Source organism: Microcebus murinus, chromosome 10 (genome assembly GCF_040939455.1).
Source record: "Microcebus murinus isolate Inina chromosome 10, M.murinus_Inina_mat1.0, whole genome shotgun sequence".
Taxonomy (NCBI): Eukaryota; Metazoa; Chordata; class Mammalia; order Primates; family Cheirogaleidae; genus Microcebus; species Microcebus murinus.
In genome coordinates this window covers 56,714,554-56,737,875 of record NC_134113.1, presented here as the reverse complement: position 1 = coordinate 56,737,875, position 23,322 = coordinate 56,714,554, and the positions used below count along the sequence as shown (strand labels likewise).

Below are 23,322 nucleotides of genomic sequence, written 5' to 3'. Positions count from 1 at the left end.
TTTGGAGGGATGAGTCTCCAAGAGCCCCTGGGAGCCAGAAATGAAACAAGAATATCCTACTCCCATCCTTGTGGAGAGCAATTTCTAAACCTTCCTTGAAGGATGGCAATTGTGGCTAGCCAAGGAGTGAATACCTTCTCTGGCTGGTGGTCTCAGAAGGAAGACTCACAGGACCTGTTTCTTCTTAAAGAGCAAAGGGGAGGTGCTCAGAGCAAGTATATAGCCACCGGGTTTGAGTTCTCCCCAAGTTTGAGTTCTCCAATCCTTTTGGGCAAACAGAAGAAAGTGGCTAAAGGGAATTCTCCCCATTATCCTCAAGTGGCCATAATTGTAGCCACTGAGAGTTGTGTGGTTTGCACTTTCGCTGGGTGAAAGATGAAAGCTCTTGAAAAGAGCTTCTGGGCTGGAATCCAGAAGGTGCCAAGAGACCAACCACTCCAGCCCTCTGTCCTGGAGCGAACATGGTCAAAATGGCCCCTCTGGTCCTGAGCCACCTTCTAGGCAATGCCACCTGGGTGGGTTTGGATTTGCCTCACCTGTCAGCGCCTGAAATGCAATGATGTACTTGAAAAGGTGTCCTGGACGGAGCCAGGCAGACAGGGCTAATGACCGCCTCAGGTCTCACCTCACCTGCGACCCTAGAACTTCTCTCTTGAGACAATGGCCCCTTCCTGTATCCCAAACCCAGCCACCTCGGAGACTGTTGTGGAGTTCAAATCTGTCTCCAAGTGTGGGTTGAGGCCATCTCACAGAGAGACTGTGAGAAAAGTAATTACTTAATGCATGTAAACGAGCTTTGAAGATGAAAAGTGCAAACGCACAGTGTCCCTAATAACATCTTCAATACTTTTACAGAGCCCCACGGTCGCTGCTGAGTTCACCTTTAAGACGAGTCCTTGGGGAGTTGCTGGCAAACTCCCCAAGCCAATTAAACAACATAAAATGAATTTTCACTCCTTTTATGCAGCCAACCCCAGCTCTCCCCACCAATAAAAGGACCAGGGAGGATCAGAGAGACCAGAAAGATCCTAAGCCTCGCAGTCCGCAGCCCGCACCTCCGCCCAGCCTCTCAGACTCCGCTCACCCCCGCACGATGTCGTGCCGCTCCTACAGGATCAGCTCGGGATGTGGGGTCACCAGGAACTTCAGCTCCTGCTCAGCTGTGGCCCCCAAAACTGGCAACCGCTGCTGCATCAGCGCCGCCCCCTACCGAGGGGTTTCCTGCTACCGGGGGCTGACGGGCTTCGGCAGCCGCAGCCTCTGTAACCTGGGCCCCTGCGGACCCCGCGTGGCTGCCGGGGGCTTCCGCGCCGGCTCCTGCGGGCGCAGCTTCGGATACCGCTCCGGGGGCGTGTGCGGGCCCAGCGCCCCCTGCATCACCACAGTGTCGGTCAACGAGAGCCTCCTCACGCCCCTCAACCTGGAGATCGACCCCAACGCGCAGTGCGTCAAGCACGAGGAGAAGGAGCAGATCAAGTGCCTCAACAGCAAATTTGCTGCCTTCATCGACAAGGTCAGTGAGGCCCGTGCTGGTCCCGAGAAGACCTCAGCCCTCCCCCTTCCACTGGACGGTCCCCTGTTGGGGAGACAGGTTTGAGGCAGCAGAGGAAAAGAAATGCAGGCCAATGTGGGTAGAAGGATCCGTTTTCATCATTTAATTCCAGCAACATTTAATAAGGTCCAGGTGTGGTCTAGAAATGGAGTCTGTGGTCCAAAGCATGCACGCACATGTGTGTGTTTGTATGTGTGGGGGGGGGCGCACACGCGCACACCTGTGTCTGCAGGCCTCGCTCTGGCAGAGCAGAAGGAACAGGTTCCAGGGCATGGGATCAGGGTTCTGGGGGCAGAGGAGGTGATCTTCCTGTTTCTTTTTAGTGGTCTTAATTAATCCTCAGAATGACCCCCACGGGGTAGATTTTTCAGATAACAGACTGGAGCTGAGAGCATTTGGATGAGCTGCTCAAACACTCTATGTTGGCAGGCAAAGGTGGGGTATAAGACTCAAGGGTATTGAGTCTGACTCCATCAGCTACCATGAGCTGGTAATTTTACACCTTGGGGTCTCAGTTTCCCTATCTGTAATATGGAGTAAGTAATAGCTACCTCCCCAAGGGGCTGTGAAAATTGAATAAAATTTATAGGTGGATGATGTAGACATAGACAAACGTGTCTCTTAGCACAGGCCCTGGCGCCATATAGTGAATATTCAATGAGTGTTTGTTGCATAAATGAATAAATGAAGGACAACTGGTAATTATAATAGTTAAATTGACTAAGTACTTACTCTGTATCAGGGACCGCTCTAAGCACTTTACATGTATTAACTTGTTCAATCTTCACAACAACTCTAAGATAGGCACTATTATTTTCAATTTAGAAATTAGAACACTGAGCACCAAGAGGTTAAACAACTTACCCACTTAAAGTGGCAAAACTAGGACCTTTGGCTTTCAGTGGATAACTTTTCTTTATACTCACAACTGCCTCCCTGGGGGCCTGGGCATGGAGCCCCCCGAGCCCCAGACACTCCACTCCATGGCTCAGGCCCATTCAGCCAGCTCCCAAGGGCAGGCAGCTCCGGGGACCAGGAGCCTCCCCTCACCAGGCTTCCCCCTGAGTCTCTTTCCTCCACCCGAATGGCAGGTGCGCTTCCTGGAGCAGCAGAACAAGCTGCTGGAGACCAAGTGGCAGTTCTACCAGAACCGCGAGTGCTGCGAGAGCAACCTGGAGCCCCTGTTCAGCGGCTACATCGAGACGCTGAGGCGGGAGGCCGAGTGCGTGGAGGCCGACAGCGGGAGGCTGGCCTCGGAGCTCAACCACGTGCAGGAGGTGCTGGAGGGCTACAAGAAGAGGTGAGTGTGGTGTGAGGGGGAGCTCACAGGGAGCGCTAGAGGCTCTGCCCACAGCCTCTTGGAGCAGCATCTTTCAGATTCCTCCAACAGGCTGCCTGAGACCCAGAGGGGGTGTCCAGTGGGACCCACGTTCCTTCAGATTCCTGGCTCCTCCTCTAAGACTCCAGCCCTGTGAGTCGTAGGACTGGCTGCCAGGGAGCAAGGAAGGGAAAGCCAGTGGAGTTCTACAGCTCTCTGCTCCCTACCTTGCACAGCTTACTTTTATGACAGGGCTCTGTGTCCTCCCTGCCCAGGGGACCGGCCCTCCTGGGACCTAGGATGCGCAGATGATCTTAGACTTGGGGGTTGGAATGTGTATTCCTGATTTCATCCCAGAGGCAAGAGTGGGGTGAAAGGAAACCAGGCTAGAACAAGGGCTAGACCATGAATAATACACAAAATAGATCAAAGAGAGGCCAAGACAACGAGGTCTGGAGGGGTTCATTCCTTTTCGACCCCTGGAAGAACTTGCCTGGGAGCTGGGCTGGTATTCAAGGTGTGATATCTCAGTTCCAGCCCTTCTCTCTCCCATGCTCAGGTATGAAGAGGAGGTGGCCCTGAGAGCCACAGCAGAGAACGAGTTCGTGGTTCTAAAGAAGGTGAGGGGGCTGGTCACAGGAAGGAGGGGACCCATCTGCGCCATCTCCAGCTTGGGGCACAGTCCTCAGGCTGACCACAGGCGCCTTTCTTTGTCTTCCTCCTCCATGCACTCCTCCCCTCTTGGTTCCACCTCCAGGACGTGGACTGCGCCTATTTGCGGAAATCAGACCTGGAGGCCAATGTGGAGGCCCTGGTGGAGGAGTCCAGCTTCCTGCGGCGCCTCTATGAAGAGGTGAGGGGCACCTGCCAGCCAGGGCAGGTGGAGGGGAGGTGTGGAGACCAGGGGAGCAGGGCAAGGGTACGTGCATGTGCAAGTGTTTGCCAGCGTGTGATGGAAGTGTGAAATGCACCTGCACACACATGCGAGGGGCCCACGGTACGGAGGCCACATCACGTTCGTGTGTGAGGAGGATGGGTGTCTGTGTGCTTGGGCTGCCCTGTGACTGTGACCTCAGTGTGTTGGGGTGTGCAAGCTATGAGCTGTCTGTGTGTCAGTCTAGAGACGAGCTGCAAAGTGTGCATGTGGATGGGGTCAGGGAGTAGTCTTAATTAGTGGACTAATCACTTGTCCTGGCATCCAAGCCCAGCTCCCTGGCCAGGACTCTGGGTCAGGCCTTTCTCACCCTCTGGGCCTCCGTTTTCCCATTTATTAAGTCACAGTCTGTTCCCAGATGACCTCTGGGGCCCTGTCCCGCTTTGTTGTTCTATAATAAGCCCATGTGTGAACAAAGGTGGTGGGATCGGGACTCGTGTAACATCCCTGACCAGTGCCCCCTCCAGGGAGTGGACGCTGCCCCGAGGGGTGCAGCACATGGCCCAGATCAGGCACCAGAACCAAACTGGCTGTTGGCCCCATAGGAGATCCGTGTTCTTCAAGCCCACATCTCAGACACCTCAGTCATTGTCAAAATGGACAACAGTCGGGACCTGAACATGGACTGCGTTGTCGCTGAGATCAAGGCTCAGTATGATGATGTCGCCAGCCGCAGCCGGGCCGAGGCCGAGTCCTGGTACCGCAGCAAGGTGAGTGGTGCATGACACCTGCCCCCTAGACACAGCAGTGGGAAGGAAGCAAGGTGTCTATTAAAAAAAGGCTTCTCTGGTCTGGTGTTCTGATCTCTAAGCATGGTAAGAGAAGGGCTGCATCTGTGAGGCTGCAGTGGCAGGGCAAGACTGCCATGTGTGGCTGCACAGGCTGAGCACTGCACAACCTGCACAATCATCTCTGGTGTCCTGAATGGATGACATGTCCAATCCCGATCCTCACGAGTATCTCTGCTTCCCCAGTGCGAGGAGATGAAGGCCACGGTGATCAGGCACGGGGAGACCCTGCGCCGCACCAAGGAGGAGATCAACGAGCTGAACCGCATGGTCCAGAGGCTGACGGCTGAAATTGAGAATGCCAAGTGCCAGGTAGGGTCCAGGGAAGACTCAAATACCCAGCACAGGCAGGTTGCAGCACCAGGCTCTTTCCCCACAAGAGGACACTGGCATGGCCCCAGTCAGGCCTCGCAGTGTGAGGCAACAGGGACCCAGAGTGAAAGCAGGGGCTCAACGACATCTCACAGCACTCAGGCTGGATGACCCACATCACTGACCTGCCAAGGAGGATCTAGCCCTTCCTGGGGCGCCCTGCAGACCACCATCAAGTGGAGATGGAGAAAGCCCACAACCTCTTCCCTCACCTTCACAGCCCTGTTAACCACCTAGCCCTGGGCCCAGCCTTCTCTCCAGAACCTTCCTCTCCCTGCCATCAGTTTGGGTGAGCCAGGCTGTGCCTGCTCTCTCTCTCATCCTTGCCCTCTATCCTAACCCAACAGCGTGCCAAGCTGGAGGCCGCCGTGGCCGAGACTGAGCAGCAGGGCGAGGCAGCCCTCAATGATGCGCGCTGCAAGCTGGCTGAGCTGGAGGCCGCCCTGCAGAAGGCCAAGCAGGACATGGCCTGCCTGCTCAAGGAGTACCAGGAGGTGATGAACTCCAAGCTGGGCCTAGACATCGAGATCGCCACCTACAGGCGCCTGCTGGAGGGCGAGGAGAGCAGGTGAGGCTAAAGAGGACATTGTAGGGTATCCAGGGTGGAAGTCCTAGTCCTGGGAGTGGATTTCCTTGAGCCAGTGTGAGCTCTGACTCTGACAGGCCAACCTTCAATAATAATAGCAAAAGCTTACTGAATACTTATTATATGCTAGACCTGTGCTAAGTGCTCATTTTATAATCCTCATAATCCAATGAGATCAGTATCATTTTTCCCACCCAAAGATAAAGAAATAGGCTCAGAGTTCAGTGTCTTCTTAATGGCTACCCAGTTAATAAGCAGAAGAGCAGAGCTCTGCACACAAGTCACCTGCCCCCAAAGGCATTCTTGTAGAGGAGCTTCCTGCTCCGCTGCAGGCGCGTGGATGACAGTGAGGCTGCACCTCCGCATGCGTTCAGCTCTCTCCTTCTGCAAAGCCCTTCCGCACGCTGCTGCGTCTCACTTGACTCCTTTCTGAGAGCTTGGTTGGCACTACCCGGGGTGGGCTACGGTACTCAGATTGGGGGCAGCATGTGAAGGTCACAGTCTCACCCAGGGCTGCCGAGAATCAGAAGGGCTTGTCCCCATGGTTAGAGATCCATTGAAGAAAGAAGTGAGCAGTTAGTTCAAATTAGGGGGGCCCTTCCTGCCTCCCAGGGCATAGACTGTCCACAGCATGAGCCTCTCTGTGCCCACGCAACTATGGGTCTCAAGGAATCCAGCTGAGTGTCTGCAGCTAACAGAGCTTTCTCTCCCCCAGGCTGTGTGAAGGTGTGGGCTCCGTGAATGTCTGTAAGTATCTGCCCCAAATCCCCTAGAAAAATGGCTTTGTCGATAGGCAAAGCTAAACCCTTTGGCCTGAACCACGGGGCCACGAATGTTCCCCCTTGTAAGAAACGGCCATGAAGGGAGTTAGAGGAAGCAGAGCTCAGCACCCTTTACAAGTGACAACCATGGGCTGAGGCCATGCCGGGCCTGGCAGCTTTGCTCCTCTGCGCCCAGGGGTCTTCAGTTCCTTCCTGCCCTAGTCTCCCAGATGGGATGTGCAGCTGAGGGACTGAGTCTGTGCTGTCAACCACTGGACCCTTGGAGAGGAGGCAGCTCCTGCAGTGCCACTACCCTCTGGAGCCTGTCATGGGACAGGTACCATCACAGCGAGCCCTCACCTTTCTGTCACCTCTCCCCACAGGTGTCAGCAGCTCCCGTGGTGGAGTCTCCTGTGGGGGCCTCACCTACAGCACCACCCCAGGGCGCCAGATCGCCTCTGGCCCCGCAGCCACAGGGGGCTGCATCACGGTGCCAGCCCCCGACTCCTGTGCACCCTGCCAGCCCCGCCCCTGCAGCTTCAGCTGCGGAAGCAGCCGGTCCGTCCGCTTCGCCTAGTGGAGTCCAGAGCCCGCCCCGCCTGTGGCAGCCGAGCACTGAATGGTGTGTGAATGCAAAAGGTGTGCTTGCTTCCAGAATCTTCCAGATGTTCCTACAGAGGGAAAGATCCTCCCTCTGTAGGAGGCCACTATCCTCCACCTTCTCATTTTGAGGAGTTGTGTCCTAGTTTTCCTGGTGACTTCAGTTTAAGTCATTCACAGCCCTTCGCTTAACTCCAACCTGGCCCCAGAATACTTGTGGCCAATTTGTATTATTCTCCAAGCTCTCTGGGACACTATCAGTCACCTCGAGTGGCTGGACAGCACGGGAGCTTGGCCTTCCCCTGGGTTGAGGCACGATACTAACCTCCCACAACCTGAGAATCAAACAGAGCAAGACCCTCCCCACAAGGCCCTCCCAGCTGGGAAGGATGGTGCCCACGGCAAGCACTTGCCCATTCTTCCTGCCTGTGCTCTGTTTGTCTCTTTCACTGACCGCCTTTCGGGTTGACCGTTCCAGCCACACTCCTCGTGTGACCTCCCACTCAAGAGGCCCGTTGTTGTGGGGATGCTTTCGCCTCCAGCCCTCCGGTTGGGGGCCTTTGGGCAGGTCCTGCTGTCCAGTCCACCTGTGTACATTTCAAAGACTCCCTCTGTGGGTATGACTGTCTGTGGGTGCCTCGCCTTCTGAGCTGTCTCAATCTGTGTTTCAATAAAAGCTGCTGCCATGCAAGGGTATGTGATCTTGTGAATCTCAATGTCTCCACTCCCTTCTTGCGCCACCTCCAGCTGACTAACCCTAGTCCAGCCCCATGCAGTGTTTCCCCTGTCACCCCCTGGTGTCACCGCTTTTCCTATCCACTTCCACAGCATGGTTCTACTCGGTCCTTCTCAATCCCTGTAGGCCTGGACCACAGCCCCAGCTCCCACCTGTGACCTCACCCTAAGCACTGCCAGCAGCCAGGACCCCAGCCCAGATTCACTGCTCTCACCCCTCGCACCTGGCTCCATCACTTCCCAGCACGTGTGTGGGCTTCTTATGCCAGATGCAGGCTCCTTCCTCCTCCTCCTCAGCCCTGTCCAACCCCTGCACCCAGCACTGATCAGACAGGCACCCCACCCCAAGGAGGCAAGTCCCCCCCGCCGACATACACCCCTCCCGCACCACAGTGTCTGGAACCCTGAGGATCTCTGGGGTGTCAATGGGTGTGTCTGGAGCCTGGAACAAGCTGGAAGGTCCTTGAGGACAGGAAGTGTCTCTTCCTGGCTCTGACCCTCCACTAAGGCCCAGGATGGGGCTCCAGGATAAGCCAGGCCTGCGATACATTGGATGAACTCAGGCAGCTGGCACAGCAGCAGGTGCGGACATCCAGCCCTTTGGGACTCGGCTCCACCTCTCCATGAGGAGCACAGATTGGCTACTCCTGTTGTCAGGCAGGTATCTGCCCACCAGCCCCTCCTCCGCTCCATCCCGGCCTCTTTCCCTGAGAGGGAAGCCTGTGCATGCTGACCAGGCCTCTCTTCAAGCCCCAAGCATCCATTGCAGCCCCACTGCAGGCTGTGGCTGCTGAGCACTCGGCTGTCTCTGTTTGAGGTTTGCTGGCTGAGACCCCCCGACCTCCTCCAAGCCTCTCACTTGCACCCCTCCATTCTCCCAGCAACCAGGGCCTGAGGGCACAGTCACAGTCTGAACAGGTCAGTGTTCAGTTTAGGGGACATCACTCAGCCACAGGAAAAGCTAAATCTCAGGGGCTAAAAAGTCAGGAGATGAAAATTTGACCCCCAATTCTGCCAAGACCCTCAGGTCTCAGTGAGACCTTGGGCAAGAAGTGGCTTCCATGCTTTGAGCATCAGTCTGGACTCTGTGACATGAGGGGGTTGACCCCTTCCCAGCCCTGCTGCCTCCTGTGGTTCTAGGATGCTGAAGGGAGTCTGCTTGGGGAAGACAACTTGACGTTACCATGGATCTGGGCCAAGCAAAACCAAAATACCAAATCAGATACCCCCAAAATAGTAACATCACACATTGAAAGGTCAATCAGACAGAATCTGGGAGATGTCAATAAGCTTTTTAATACATTTCCAAGCTTTGGGAGCAAAGACCAGCCCACCAGAGGCACCTGTGGCTTATGGGGATGCAAACCTTTCCCCCAGCCCCCCTGCGACCCACCGCAGGAGTCCAGAGCGAGCTCTTCTGGTCGGGAGGGTCCTGGGCTCCCGCAGCCCTCTCCTCATGGATGATCTATTTCTCACAGCAGGCAAAAGGTACAATACAAGGGTAACCAAAGATTGATGTTTTATAGAAAGAAAAGTTTTAAAGGAGAAGTCGAGTGACTTGACATGGAGAGATCAAAGAAAAGCCAGAAGAGCAAGCGCCTACACAATAAAATGGGCCCACGGGAAGTGAGTCAGGCCTCTTTCCTGGGCGCCCGTCTCCTTTGAAACATCACAGACCAAACTAACACCTCCAACAGAGGATATCAGGCTGTGCCCTGGCAGAGCCCTGGCCACCTCCCACCCTGGACAGTCCCTGGGTCTCTGCAGTGCGCCCACATCCCGCTGCCCCCGAGACGCCTTGAAACGCGGCCGGCCCCCACGCCTGGAGGGAGCTTGGTCGGGCTTCGCCCTTTGCCCTGGGCACATCCGCTCACCTGGTGTTGTGGGGTGATGTGCTTGGGGGTTGCTGGCGATGCAGGGCTGGACCTGTCACTTGCAAGTAGCACTGGGGTCTTAGGTAGTGTAGAGGTGGGGCTACCAGCCCCCTCCCGTCCCCCCTCCAGGTACTTAGTGTGTCTGAGTGCGGCTGTTTAAAGACCCTTGGGGTCGCCCGTGTGGGGCAGGGCGCGGGGTGGGGGTCCTGGTCCTCCTCCCCCAGGCCCGGTCCCCAGCCCCAGGGTGTCAGGGCTGTGGAGAGGGGCACCCGGTGGCTGGCGGCTGTGAACGAGCAGTAGAAAAGAGAAAAGAAATTTTAGAGGGATCGAGGAAAAAAAAGTTAAAAAATCTAAAGGCTTTTTTTTTTTTGGTCTTGAGAATAAATATGTATTCTGGTAGCAAAATATCTTCTATCCAGTCAGGCCTTTTTAAAAATCTTTTTTTTTAAATGTTCCAAATAAAATAAGCTGAGAGAAGTAGAGGTCTTCCTGTAAATCAAATGAAAGAGAGTTAAGCACCAGAAACCTCTGTCCCCGTTCATCATATCCAGGGCCGGACAGCCCACATCAGAGGGGCTTTGAGCAGGCTTCCCTGGGGAGGCCTTCCCTGTGCTGTCAGTGCGGGAACGGGCCAGACACAGAGTGCACGGATCCACTGCCTCTGTCCAGGCGCCCCCGCAAACGCCCTCCAGCCAGAGGTCTGAGTTTTAATTCTGGGTTCCACACAAGAGGCCTCTTTTAACCGCCCCATAAAGAGATCTGTCCGAGTTCTTGGGGAGCAGACTCTATGGAGAGATGTTTCTACAAATGTTTCCAGAAGGTCAAGTCACCTTCCACCTCGGAAGTGTCAGACAACTGTAAAGCTGCAGCAGGCCGAGCTCCAGGAGCATTCTGGCAGCCAGCATGCCTAGCCCAAGGGGCGGTTAGGGAAATGCGGTGGGAAAAGGGCATGAATGGGAGATGGGAATGCCCATCAGGTGGGAATGCCAAACTCAGGTCTGGCATTCCCTAGACCTGAGTTTGAATCGTGGGCTAGCTGTGTGACCTTAGTAAAGTTACTTCTTTCAGCCTTAATTTCTTTATCTGTAAAATGAAGATAATACTGTTGCTATTAGAAATGAATGAAATACATGTGCGATGTACCCCAGGCAGTTAGCAGGCACTTAATAAATACAGGCTGCCTTCTCTCCGTCAGTACCTTAACCCAGTCGCTCCTGATGTGTGCAGCCCAGAGTGGGGCTCTGACCTTTCAGCAAAGACAAAGGAGAAGCGCAAAGGGGCTAATCTGATCCTGCGAGAAGCTCAGGGAAAGTCACCACCCCAGCCAGAATTGCCTGGCCTCCTCTCGCCTCTGCTCACGCAAACCCGTGGTTCTGTAATTTTAGTTCTTACAGGAATCACCTGGGAGCTTGTTAAACTAGATTCCTGGGCTCATCCCTAGAGCTTTTGATCCAGTGGTTCTGGATGGAACCCAGGATCTGCGCATTTACCAACTACCAGGGGACCCTGACGCAGGTGGCGGTCCCTGGACTGCATCTTGAGAAGCACAAAACAAGGCTGTGGGTAGGTGGGGAAAGCAATGAAGGAGGCAGCATTAATTTGGTTACTAAGAAACAGCCTTTGGCCATCGTTTAATCAAGCACACCAAAAGAAAGGGGCCATACAGGAAACATGAAAATACAGTGAAATTCCAGACAACCGCTAGTATAAACTCAGCTGGAAATTTGGTGGACTGAGAAGTAGAAATGAGGGGCATCTTCCTTGTTCTTCTGCTGGAAATTCCAGCAAAGCCAAAGAGGTGATGGGAACCACTACTGCCTAGCTAGATGGACACCTCTGAGCAGGAAAAGTTTGCTTATCGCTCGAACTGACTCATTTTTTTTGAGAGATAAGGGGGTCTCACAATGCTGCCCAGGCTGGAGTGCAGCGCATATTCACAGACATGATCATAGCACACTGCAGCCTTGAACTCCTTGGCGTAAGCACAAACTAACACATTTTTAACCTATGATTTTGATTTCTATCCCAGACATCCAGCTGATTTCATTAAATGCAAAGGGAGGCTAGGGAGGATGGTGGTTAAGAAACTGGGCTCTCAGGCCACGCTGCCTAGACTCAAATCTGGCTGCGCCACTTACTAGCTGGGTAACTTCGGGCAAGTCACTTAAACTTTCTGTGCTTCAATTTTCCCAGCATAAAATGGAGATGATAATACCCACCTAATAGGATTGCTGTAGGGTACAGCTGAGTTCTACATGTGAAGTGTCTAAAATAGAGACCAGCACATAGTAAGTAAATCCAATGTAAGTGTTTGCTATCAACATTATAAACATCTCATTGATGGTGAGCTATTTATACCACTAGAGTTGGTTTTCATAAATGCTCCCACCTTTCTCATGCCTACCTGCACTTTCTGTGCTACATCTTCCCTTTTTAAACTCCCAGCTTCAAGCCTGTCTTCCCAGGAAAGCTCCACTACGATTCATTCTGCCCAGCTCAAAATACTTCTTTACTCCTCATCTTTTGGACAGGGGTGTGTGCATCTGGCTCGCTTTCCTGCCACTTCACTCTGCCTTTGCCACAGCCTTAGGACTTCGCCCTTCCAGAAGATTCCTGCCAATGCTCATGATGGTGCCTGTTGATTCATAATGCTGGCAGCGACTCTCTCCGAGTTGAGTGACTGTGGCTGCTTTTGTTTTCCTATTCTCTGCATTTGCTGCAATGAGCATTACTTGTGTAATTAAACTAAACCTGTTAAATGCCAAGGGGAGGCTGTCTATGAAAAGGTCAATGGCTACAATATACAATTCACTAAACTGTCCTTTAAAATCATGTATTGGGGACAGTACGCCAATAATTATACGATTGAGGTATTAACTAATGAGTATTACCATATGAAAATAAGTGTCACAGTGCAAATGCCAAGTGTATTACTGAATGCTAGTGACTGCGTTGGGAACTTAAGGAAGCAAGAGCTCCGGTGTCTTCACCTGTAGCCCTGAGGAAACGGACAGAAAGGTTCACTTGCTTCGGTCCAGCATGAGGCAGATCCGGCTGCATGGCCTGGCTCCCCAGGGTGCCACTTTGTGGTGGATTTCTAAAGCCAACCACAGTAATGACAGGCCTCTCCGTGAGTATAGTCCTGCCTGGCCACGTTGGCTAGAGATTTTCTCATTATGATAATACCCTGCTTCTAGTGGTGTGTGCTATGTCCCATTAAAACTCATTTAACCGTGCAACAGTTTCAAGAGCTGGGTTTTATGATTATCTCAGTTTTATAGCTGAGGACCCTGAGGTATGAGGTCACATAGCTAATAAGTGCAGAGCTGGGATTCGAACCTAGGTGACTAGCCCGTGGCCTCTGCTCTTCATCGCTGTGCTGTACTACCCTGCCTAGCCTGCCCCTCCGGTGGGAGCCAGGAGGAACATCAGTGCTGTGTGAATCCACATGGCTCCTCCCAGGCTGTCTTCACTGCCCCCCATTCCTGGCTCAGACTGTGAGCACAGCTGAAGTGTCCTATCCCTTTCCCACGCCCTTAGCTCTTCTGCTTCCTCCTCTGAGAAGCCTCCCAACAGCTTCCCTGGGCCACTAGCCCCAGCCCCCTGGAGGAGTGATTATGTCTGCCCCTGTCCTCTGCTGCAAGGCAAGAACCTGCGCTGCTCATTTCTAGCCCCTGGTCCTGATCACCAGCCTATCTAGGTTGACAGGACCCTTTGTGCATCCCAAATCAAATGGCCTCTAACTAATTTTCTGAATGATTCCAGTTTTAAGAACCCCCTGAGGCTGGCCACAGAGTAAAGCAGTTGCCTGAGAATGAGCTGTAGGTTCCAGCCGGAGGGACAATGCAGGAGGGAGAAGAGCCCCGGTGGCCAGGCAGGAGGTGGGTGTCACTTCAGCTCTGGATCTGTTTCCTTGTCTGTAAAATGGGGACATGGTTGGATTCCATGATCTCTAGAGTTTTTCCCAGTTCTCTACCTGGAAGATTCTAGACTACCCTGAGTGGGGATGTGAAGGAACCTGGGTTACCCGTCCTCGCTGGCTCTCCTTGCCCTCCAGTGCTTGCAGTAAATGGCAATCTCCACATCCAGGCCCAGCTTGGAGTTCATCACCTCCTGGTACTCCTTGAGCAGGCAGGCCATGTCCTGCTTGGCCTTCTGCAGGGCGGCCTCCAGCTCGGCCAGCTTGCAGCGCGCGTCGCTCAGGGCAGCCTCGCCCTGCTGCTCAGACTGGGTCACGGCAGCCTCCAGCCTACAGCACTCCGGGGAAGGAGTTTGAAAAGGGTACAGGCTGCGAGGACTCTGGGCAGTTCCCAATGGCTTTAGTCATCCTATTTCGCCTTTATTCAAAACGGTCAACTTTTGAACTTTATACTATTTAAAAGAAATACATCAATGGAAAATGAACTAGGCAGGGAAATAATAGCTCACTTCGAGCTTTTTTCCTTCATTTTTGTACCACCTTCTTGTAAAACTCACTTAAGGGAGGAAATGTTAGCACTGGAATAGGACTGATAATAATTAGTGACATTACCATATATATGTATACCCTTAGTTTACAAGGCACTTTCGCAGATGTTATCTAATTTCACCTTCAAAGTTGTTTTGCGAGCTTGTCAGAACAGGCATTATTGTTCCCACTGTGCAGATGAAGAAACTGAGATTCAGAGAGGCTGTGCTTTGCCCTAGGCTACCCGATGACTTAGTGCCAAGCCCAGGTTTTCAGAGGCTACTGTACAGAACCTCATTCTTTGGCCCTGAAAGAAGTTCCCATTTGCAACAACTCCTAACACATCAGTTACAGCCCTTCCCTTTTGCCCACTTAAGAAAGCATGTCAGAAAGCAAATGAGCAAGAGCAGAATTGTTATGGGGACAACTTCTCTAATTTTACTCTTTTTTTTTTTTTTTAATTGAGACAAGGTCTTGCTCTGTCACCAGGCTTGAGTACAGTGGTATGATCATAACCTCAAATTCCTGGGCTCAAAGGATCCTCTTGTCTCAGTCTCCTGAGCAAATGGGACTACAGGTACAGCCACCATGCCCGGCTAATATTTCACTTCTAAAAAGTAAACCATTCCCATATTTCATGACCTCAACTATTAACAGTAACAAATTACTTGTGATAGTGATCCTGCATAGTGGATGAGAAGAGAGGACAGAAATTGAGCCAGGTATGTGTGGGAACTCAGTATTACAAAAGAGGCAGAATCACAAATCAGTGGATTTTTTCTACTATATGTAGAAAAATTAAAATAGAACCCAACTTACTGTATATACAAAAAATAGACTTCAGATGGATTAAAGACCTAAATATGAGAGATAAAACTATAAAACAAGTAGAGGACAAAAATGTAAGAGGATACCTCTATTGCCTCAGAACTTCCTAAACATAAACCATTAAGGAACGATCTAATGGACTTGGACAAGTATAGGTTAAAGATTTCTGCCCAATAAAGGACACAAGGCAAAGCAAACACACAAGTGACAGATGGAGAGAAGGTTAATTGCCACATGTGTAATTGACGAAGGCTTGCAATCTAGGTGCTATGGACAAGGAAATGCTGCAAATCACCAAGAAAAAAGACAGGAATCACAATTTTAAAATGGGCACATGGTATGAACAGACCATGCTTAGAAGGGGGGATGCAAATGACAAGTAACTGTATGAGAAGATATTTGATATAACTAGTTAACCAGAGAAATGAAAATTAAAATAACAATTAGATGCCATTTTACACCTATCAGATCCACACGAATTCAGAAGTCTGCTAATAGCGAGTGCTGGAACAGGAGCCCCGTGTGCTGACGAAGGGAGTATACTCTGGCACAGTTCAAATACACACCTCTCCGAAGATTGTAGCCGCCCCTGAAGACAGGTGGAAAGCAGAAATGAGATCAGAAGCAGCAGGTACACCGAGTGGGGTCTCAGCGCTCCCCAACCTGCTGCTTGGCGTTCTCCACCTTAGCCATCAGCCTCTGGATCATGTGTGGTTCAGCTCACGGATCTCCTCCTTGGTTCTGCAGAGGTGCTCGCCCTGCCGGGTCACCGTGGCCTTCAGCTCCTAACACTGCGGGCTGAGAGGCAAGCATGCAGAAACGGTGGCGGGAGGGTGTAGTGGGACGTCACAGCAGCCTGGATCAGCTGGCCCCTGCTGTGCAGTGTTTTCCCCACATGCATGCCTACCCCTTCCTCGCCCTGTTCTGTCCGGGCCCTTGGCTGGGCCCCTCTGGACTGCGGGTGCACATTTCCGGGGAAGTCCCAGCTCACAGCTATTCTCCTCGCCCTCCAGTTTACCTTGGCTTGGTACCAGGTTTCAGCTTCGGCCCGGCTGCGGCTGGCAATACCATCATACTGAGCCTTGATCTCGGCCACAACCAAGTCCATGTTGAGCTCCCAACTGTTGTCCATCTTCACCACCACCAAGGTATCAGAGATTTGTGATCCCAGCAGGCGAATTTCCTGCAGGGGACAATAATCAGTGCCCTCAGCTCCCAATCCTGCTCTAATCCCTCTCCCTAGGTAATTCAAAAAACAGTCCCAACCATGAAACCTCAGGAAAAAAATTAGAAAACTACCAGCAAGTCGGCAAAATTTTAAAATTGTAGCTTTAAGAGGAAAAGGGTGGGATTAGGCCTGTAGCCTCCAGGCAATGAGTAAGGTGGGAGTCCACTAATGCCTGGGTCCAGGGAGACAGATGTATGCAGACAAACCACCCCTCTCCACTCCAGGCCCTGAACTGTCTAGATCAGTGGATAGATCTTCATAATCGAATCAACCAGATAATGGTCACAGTTAGAGTCCTGGATTATCCACTTGGGTTTTTACACTACCTGAATTAATAAATTAGTTGTCAAATCTCCACTTCATGTTGTGCTGTGTAGATGGGCAATTAATCACATTCTTTCAAATAATCTTAAAAGAAGGGCATCACCCACTTCCATTGAAAGGAGGCCTGAACAAGAGAAAAATCCCCTCTGGTCACAGAAGAGAAGATGTCCAGGCCCTAGGAGAATAAGGAATGCATCGCTCTCCCTGGATTCCAGGAACCAAGAGGGGCCACGCCCAGAGAAAACCCTCCTCCACCTACTTCCCTCCCTTGCCCCTGTGGAGATGGGGAGAGAGTTACCTCCAGGTAGAGAAACCGACTGTAGGAAGACAGTCTCCTCCCTCAGTGCCTCCACGTTGGCCTCCAGGTCTGCCTTGCGCAGACAGGCGCAGTCTGTGTCCTGGTGCAGACAGACGGGAGATGACGGGGAGTGGTCTCTGTCCCTGCCTCCATGCCCCTGAGACTTGGCACTCCACAGTGGGCCCTGAGGCCATCTCCTGGCCCACCTTGCTGCCTCGGCCAACCCTTGCCCACCTCTTCACCTTCACAGCCCCCCAGGAAGGGACAAGGCCTTTGCTATCTGCCACTGATATTACCTCCCATTGCATAAATGTCATGAGACACCCCTGGAGACAGGACATCGAGAGAATTCTGACCCCTCCAGAACCAAGGACCTTGCTAAAGAAGGCACAGCCCAGAACAGCAGGCTGCTGCATGCCAGCCGAATGGTCCACAGAGCATGAACAGGTGGCGGTCAACAGAGCCTCCCCACAGGTCATCCTCAAAGCCCAGGTCAGGTGGCACCCAACACCCAGATAGCTGATCTCCTGCCTGAGACCAAAGTCAGCTTCTGTGGGCGGATCTGTTGCCAACCCTCTCTGCAGGCTGTGGTTACTCACAAATACGGTGGCTGGGAAGCATATTGTTTGTTAAAGAACATTCTCATGCACTTGCACCCACCAATTTGAAACCTAAGGGAAATCATTAGCAGTTTTATTTCCTCTGTTCTTGTTTTCTTTTTCCTCATCTCCAATTGCACTGAATGATGGCCACACTCATAAATCATTAGCAAGCTAAGAACCAACCCCCATCTGGCATGATGGGAGGAGGCATTGTCCAGATGAGAGTAAAACAGATCTAAAAGTGAATGTTTCAGCCAACCAGGTAGTTTACAAAACGCCAAGCAGCAGCATGAGGTTTTCTTTTTACAAAGCTATATCAGCACAGTCTGGGCTCCTGCGTGGAGGCCAAGATGGCCTTGTAGCCAAACCACCCACTTTCACCTGCAAGGGGTCTCGAGTGCCTTGCCACCACCAGCTGGACTGATGGGAACACGACAGGACACCCAGTCATGGCATCACCCAGCTGGTCATTTGGACCAGCATCTGGTCCAAAATTTAACTCCTTCCCCATATGGGAAGCGTCACTTACCTTCTTTAGCATAATGAAGCCATTCTCCGCCGTGGCCCTGAGGGCCAGCTCTTCTTCATACCTGAGGAGAGACAACTCAGGTAGAAAGGCCCCACCACCGATGGCCCTGGGATGACAGCCAGAGCCCAGGGCTGCAAAACTCCCTGGTGTTCCCCTCACTTTCTGTGTACCTTTGGAGAAGAGGCTTGGTCTCTCCAAGCTTCCATTTCCCAGCCAAAGAACACATTAAAAGGACACTGGACTTGAACTGAAGTCACTGTAAAACGTGAGGCGAATCATTTACTCTCTCTGCATCTTAGGTTAAATCATCTAGTGTGCAGTGGGGCATTCGGTCAGTATTTGTGGGATGAGTAAAAGGCAGAGAAATGTTCCAAGGAAGCCTTTCAATTACAGAATTGTACAACATATAAAGCTCTATGAAGTCATTCCCTGTGAAGTTCTATTCTGCCCCAATATCCAAGGATTTGAATTCCTGGGAGCAACCCACTGTTCAGGGGCATTTCCCCAACCCTCCTCGACCAGCCTGGCCCCATCCCTCTTGCCAGTGAGACCTTGTCCCTGGAGCAGTCCTGCCCCAACAAAGGAGACCAGAGTTCCCAGAGCATGGTTTTTACAAGTTGTTAATTACAGGGTAATTTGGACTGCAATAAACCTCAGCTCTATCATTACCACCCTCATACCCCCTAGAGTGGGCACTATCCCTGCACACCAAAACTGTGTCTGCTTTTGCTTCACCCCCGGGAAAGTGAGGACCCACTGCCAGGTCCATCTGGATGGGAAAACTGGATGTCCCAAGAATCCCAAGATGGGTTAGAATTACCAGGACCGATTAATGTCAAAAATCACCCTTCACCCTGTCCATATCTACAAAGTAAAGAGGGGCAAGTTAACAGTGACCCTATGAGTTTAGACTAGGTAATGGCCAAACTAAACAACTCAGGCTAAAACAAAAGATTGACATGGACATTTGAACTGTGGAGCCCTGCAGAACATGAGCCTGATGGTTTATCTGCAGAGTAAATAAGTAATAATCCAAGTTCGTCAGACTTTCAAGGGCATCAGCCCGATCATTTTCAAGATACCTGTCCAGGGCCTTTCCCTTTCCATCTGTCCAAGAGCCGACTGCTCCCTGGTCCTGCTCTCCAGCTCTGTTGGTCTTGGTCCTCCTGTTTCATTTGTTCCTCTCTCTTCATCTCTGTGTCAGCCCAGGATGTGTGTCCCATCCCTCCCAGACTTGGAGCTTTTCTGCTCTCCAGATCTTTCTGCAGTACCAGGATGGGGCTGCAAGAGGTGGGAGCTGAGACCAGACGGAGCAATTGGATAAAGCAGAACCATCTGGTGGCGGGTTGAGATGACCTTGGCCTTTGGCTGTCTTTGCCTCTGGGGGAATTGCGTGGCCTCAGCTAAGACCTACTCCTCCCTAGAGCCATCCCAGCCCTGTCATGCTCACCTCTTCTTGTAGCCCTCCAGTGCCTCCTGTATGCGGTTGAGCTCCGAGGCCAGCCTCCCGCTGTCGGCCTCCACGCACTCAGCCTCCACGCACTCGGCCTCCCAACCCAGCGTCTCGATGTAGCCGCTGAACAGGGGCTCCAGGTTGCTCTCGCAGCACTCGCGGTTCTGGTAGAACTGCCACTTGGTCTCCAGCAGCTTGTTCTGCTGCTCCAGGAAGCTCACCTGCCATTCAGGAAGGAGAAACGAGACTTGGGGGAAGGCTGCTAGGAGTGTGCCTGGTCCCCCAGAGCTCCCAATGCCCTTGGGGGTGGCCCCTTCCCTGCAGCAGCCTCTCATCTTTCCCAAGAAGCCAAATCATTGACAAAGTCTGAAAGCGCAGGTCACAAATATTCCCCACCTCCCAGAAGGAACACACAATTTGCAACCACTTGTTTTCTGTATGGAATGAAATAACATTTGATCCTGCAGAAATATTTCAGACTATATGTGGTAGGGCAAATAATGACACACACACACACACACACACACACACACACACATCGCCAAACATGTCCATGCCCCAGGCCCTGGAACTTATTCCATATTGCAGATGGAATTAAGGTTATGGACCTGAAGATTGGGAGATTATCCTGGATTATCCAGGTGGGCTCAAGGTAGACCCATGAGCCCTTCAAAGGGGAAGATGTAGGCAGAAGAGTTAGAGAGGTGCTCAAAAGAAGGAGGCAGAAGAGAGATTTGAAACATGAGAAGGACTTGGCCCACTATTATTGGCTTTGAAGATGGAGGAAGAGGCAGCCCAAAGCCAAGGCATGTGGACGACCTTTAGAAGCTGTGTAAAACCCCAGGCAGCCAGCCAGCAAGGGAACGGGGACCTCAGTCCTGCACCCACAAGGAACTCAATTCTGCCAAAGCCTTCCTGTCCCTGGAAACAGATGGTCCCCTAGGACCTCCAGAAAGAAATGCAGCCCTTGATATCAGCCTCATGAGATAATAAATTTGTGTAGTTTTAAGCTGCTGCATTTGTATGGCAGCAGTTTAAAAATGAACCCAAAATGACTCTCCCTCACTCTGATCTGGGGGTACTAGAGCCCAAAACGGGGACGTCAGAGCAGGAATTAGAACTCGTTGCCTAACTCTGCTGCCAACCAGGCCACTTTGCCTCATTCTCTCTGTGCCTCACTATAAACTGAGGCAGGAGGGGCACATAGCAATGGTACACTGGCAGCCCCCAGGCCCTATTAGGCCACAGGTATGTTTTATTTGGCCTGCACACTGCTTTATAGAGATCTGGTTAGTTGCCAGCATTTAATAATTGAGTGATTTCAGGCAAGAAGCTGGATCTCTCTGACCATCTTGATAAGCCAGAAGCTCTGGCAATGCCAGCCTCTTTTTTTTCCTGGCTTCCCCCTCCATGCTGGGCGGCAGCATCTCCTCTAAGGGTGGGGAGACACCAGCCTAAACAGAGCTGCCCACCCTACCCACACCCCCCTGCTGTGTGATGGCATGCACCTTCTAGGTGTGCATGCCTCTCGATTTGGCTTCATTCTCACAACCTGCCATGCTGCCATCAATTTCCAGTTACCAGCCCCAAAGTAGGTGGTGTCCTCTCAAGCCCTAACCTCCAGGGAGTATTTCTTGGTATAAAGAACGCTCAACTGCCTGTGCTTGCGGAAAAGGCACCAAAAGCCTGATTGTCCAAAAAGCAGCACATGGACCCAGGTCTGGCTTGCTGCTTTGCAGGACTAAAGCCACGACACCAATGCAGGCTGCAGCCCGGAGCTCAGTGCAGTCTGGAGCCTGCAGGAAGGATGCTGGAGGGAAGTGGGTGGCCGTCAGCAACCCCAGGGGAGGGCAAAGCCAGCCTGGTGTGAGTCTCTCTCACCAGACCCAGCACTGATGCCTCCCAACAGAGAGAGCAGCATTCTTGGTGATACCCAAAAGGCCATGTGCAAAGATCCCTTTGAATCTGCACGCTCGTGACCCTCATTGTGCTTTGGAGCAAATTAGAAAAGGATGCCCTCTCCAGGCAGATGCAGCCCCTGCCAGGGCACACAGCCCAGTAAGCAAAGCATGGGCTGGATTTTAACCTACTCCACTCTCGGTGGATGTCCTTGTGCAATGAACAACCTGCATAACTCTACAGTAGCTTCTTTGTGTCAGTGGAAGGGGACAGTGGTTTGGACAGCTGGCAGCGTGTTAAGCATGGATGTCCAGCACCTTTGTGTACAGATAAGCCCATTTCTGATGGTGGTGTTGGTCTGAGACCATCACCCTTGTGTGTGCCCTCTTACATAGTCCCTGGGTATAGACGCGTGCACCATTCAGCCCTGGAGGATGAGCCTTTCTCCCCTTGGGCTTTGGTTGCTGTCCTCCCCCAGTGAGCTCTCAGAGGGGCATTATTAGGTCAAGGAAACCAGAGCTACACACTTAACCAGGAGGACTCAGAAACTGCAACATCCAAAATATGCAATTCCATGGACCATCCCCTAAGTTTCTCAACTCACTGCCTTTAATCTGTATGTGTGTTGGGGGGTAGAAGGTGCCTTGGGCAGGAGTCCTGAGGATTCATAGCCTTCCTGTGATGTCCCCACCAAGAAGGAGCAGGAAAGGAGCTTCTGGCCCTGTTCGTCCTGGCTCTCCCTCCATCCAGGATGGCAGCCTCTCTTCTAAGCAGGTCAGACACCGGCCCAGACAGAGCTGCCCACCCCACCTGCACCGTCCTGCTGTGTGATGGCTGCAGTCCAGAAGGTGGGCCACAGAGGCGCTTAGCTGGGCAGTGTGAGCCGCAGCTCCTGCCTGGTGGTTCACACCCATCATAGCAGTTGACCCTCACGGCAACATTTGAAAACTGAGACTCTGATTCAGCCACGTTCTCAAGGCCATGTGCTAGTCAGTAGCAGGAGAAGCTGAACCCAACCCATCATCAAGTTCTAAGTCTCTTGCCCCTTCCTATGCCACAGCCCCAGGGTATCAGCACACAGACCCACCTTGTCGATGAAGGCAGTGAACCTGCTGTTGAGGCACTGGATCTGCTCCTTCTCCTCGTTCTTGACGCACTGTGCATTGGGGTCAATCTCTAGGTCAAGGGACATGAGGAGGCTCTCATTGACTATCATGGGGGGGCTGGGCCTACAAAGGCCCCCTGCCCAGTAGCCAAAGCTGCCCCCACTGTGTAGGGGCCATGCACAACTCACCACGATGTTGGGGACCCCACCGCACACAGGCTCTGGCTGCCAAAGCCTCCGAGGCGCCTGTAGCCCGGCCCCCCAGGACTGCCCCCACGATGGGCCATGGCACTGCTGCAGCTGCGAGCCCCAGGCTGGGGCATGACGGAAGAGCAGGAGCTGAAGTTCCTGATCCCACAGCTGGAGCTGAAGTGGTAGGAACGGCTCGCCATGCCCTTGCTCTGCAGGATGGTCCTGGGAACGTGGGGCAGGTGGAAGGGGGACACAGTGTCACGCAGGAAAAAGAGACCTGTTATTGCTCCTGCCTTTTATTGGGCAGAGCACAGACCTGCCAACAACATAAAAGGCAGGAGAAAGTTATTAATGCCATTTATGAGCATGGGAATCTCCCACGAGGCAGACTGAGAGGAGAGCTGAGACCTGTCTCTTTAATAGGCACGTTGCCCTGCATCACGGTGCACCTGCCCCTGCCTCCCAACCCCACATCTGTCAAGCCCTTAAGTCCCCTCCAACACTGTGAGTGGACGAGAGATCATTATCTCATCTGGGTAAGTCGAGGCATGAGCCCACACATTCCTGACACTCCAAAGGTCCTATGTCCCACGAAGGTCCCACCGGCCCATCCTTCCAGGCCGAGCACAAACCTGCCCTGTGCCTGCCCTCAACTCCACCCTGTCCATAGTGGACAGAGTGAGGCAAAGGCAATATATGTAACCTAAACATTTGTACCCCTGTAATATGCTGAAATAAAAAAAAAATTTTTAAAGAAAGGAATAACAATCTTCCAGAAATCCCTCTCAGAGAAAAGGCTAGGGGAAGGGGCATAAGAAAAGAGCCAAACACAACAGGAGAGATGGGAGGGGTGTTCCTGGTGCACGTGTCTCTCTCTCTCACACACACATGCACACA

At 52.3% G+C, this 23,322-nt stretch overlaps 1 protein-coding gene and 1 pseudogene across 1 annotated transcript; one reads left to right on the top strand and one right to left on the bottom strand.

The window, feature by feature from the left end:
• The first annotated feature begins 1,093 nt into the window (after positions 1–1,093).
• On the top strand, positions 1,094–6,888 carry LOC105870410 (keratin, type II cuticular Hb5). The gene is made up of 9 exons (XM_012763012.3): positions 1,094–1,513; positions 2,644–2,852; positions 3,430–3,490; positions 3,628–3,723; positions 4,350–4,514; positions 4,779–4,904; positions 5,312–5,532; positions 6,266–6,297; positions 6,695–6,888. Exons 1-9 carry the CDS (start codon positions 1,094–1,096, stop codon positions 6,886–6,888), a joined length of 1,524 nt encoding a protein of 507 aa, XP_012618466.2.
• Positions 6,889–13,543: 6,655 nt separating this feature from the next.
• Positions 13,544–22,625, bottom strand: LOC105870405 (keratin, type II cuticular Hb5-like; annotated as a pseudogene).
• Positions 22,626–23,322: the final 697 nt, after the last annotated feature.

What these genes read in the sequence shown, in the direction of transcription:
- LOC105870410 (XM_012763012.3), top strand. Translation starts at nt 1,094, where the DNA reads ATGTCGTGCCGCTCCTACAGGATCAGCTCGGGATGTGGGGTCACCAGG. An exon ending in CTGGAGGGCTACAAGAAGAG is followed by an intron (nt 2,853 to 3,429) that starts GTGAGTGTGGTG and finishes TCCCATGCTCAG; the next exon opens with GTATGAAGAGGAGGTGGCCC. An exon ending in TGCGGCGCCTCTATGAAGAG is followed by an intron (nt 3,724 to 4,349) that starts GTGAGGGGCACC and finishes TTGGCCCCATAG; the next exon opens with GAGATCCGTGTTCTTCAAGC.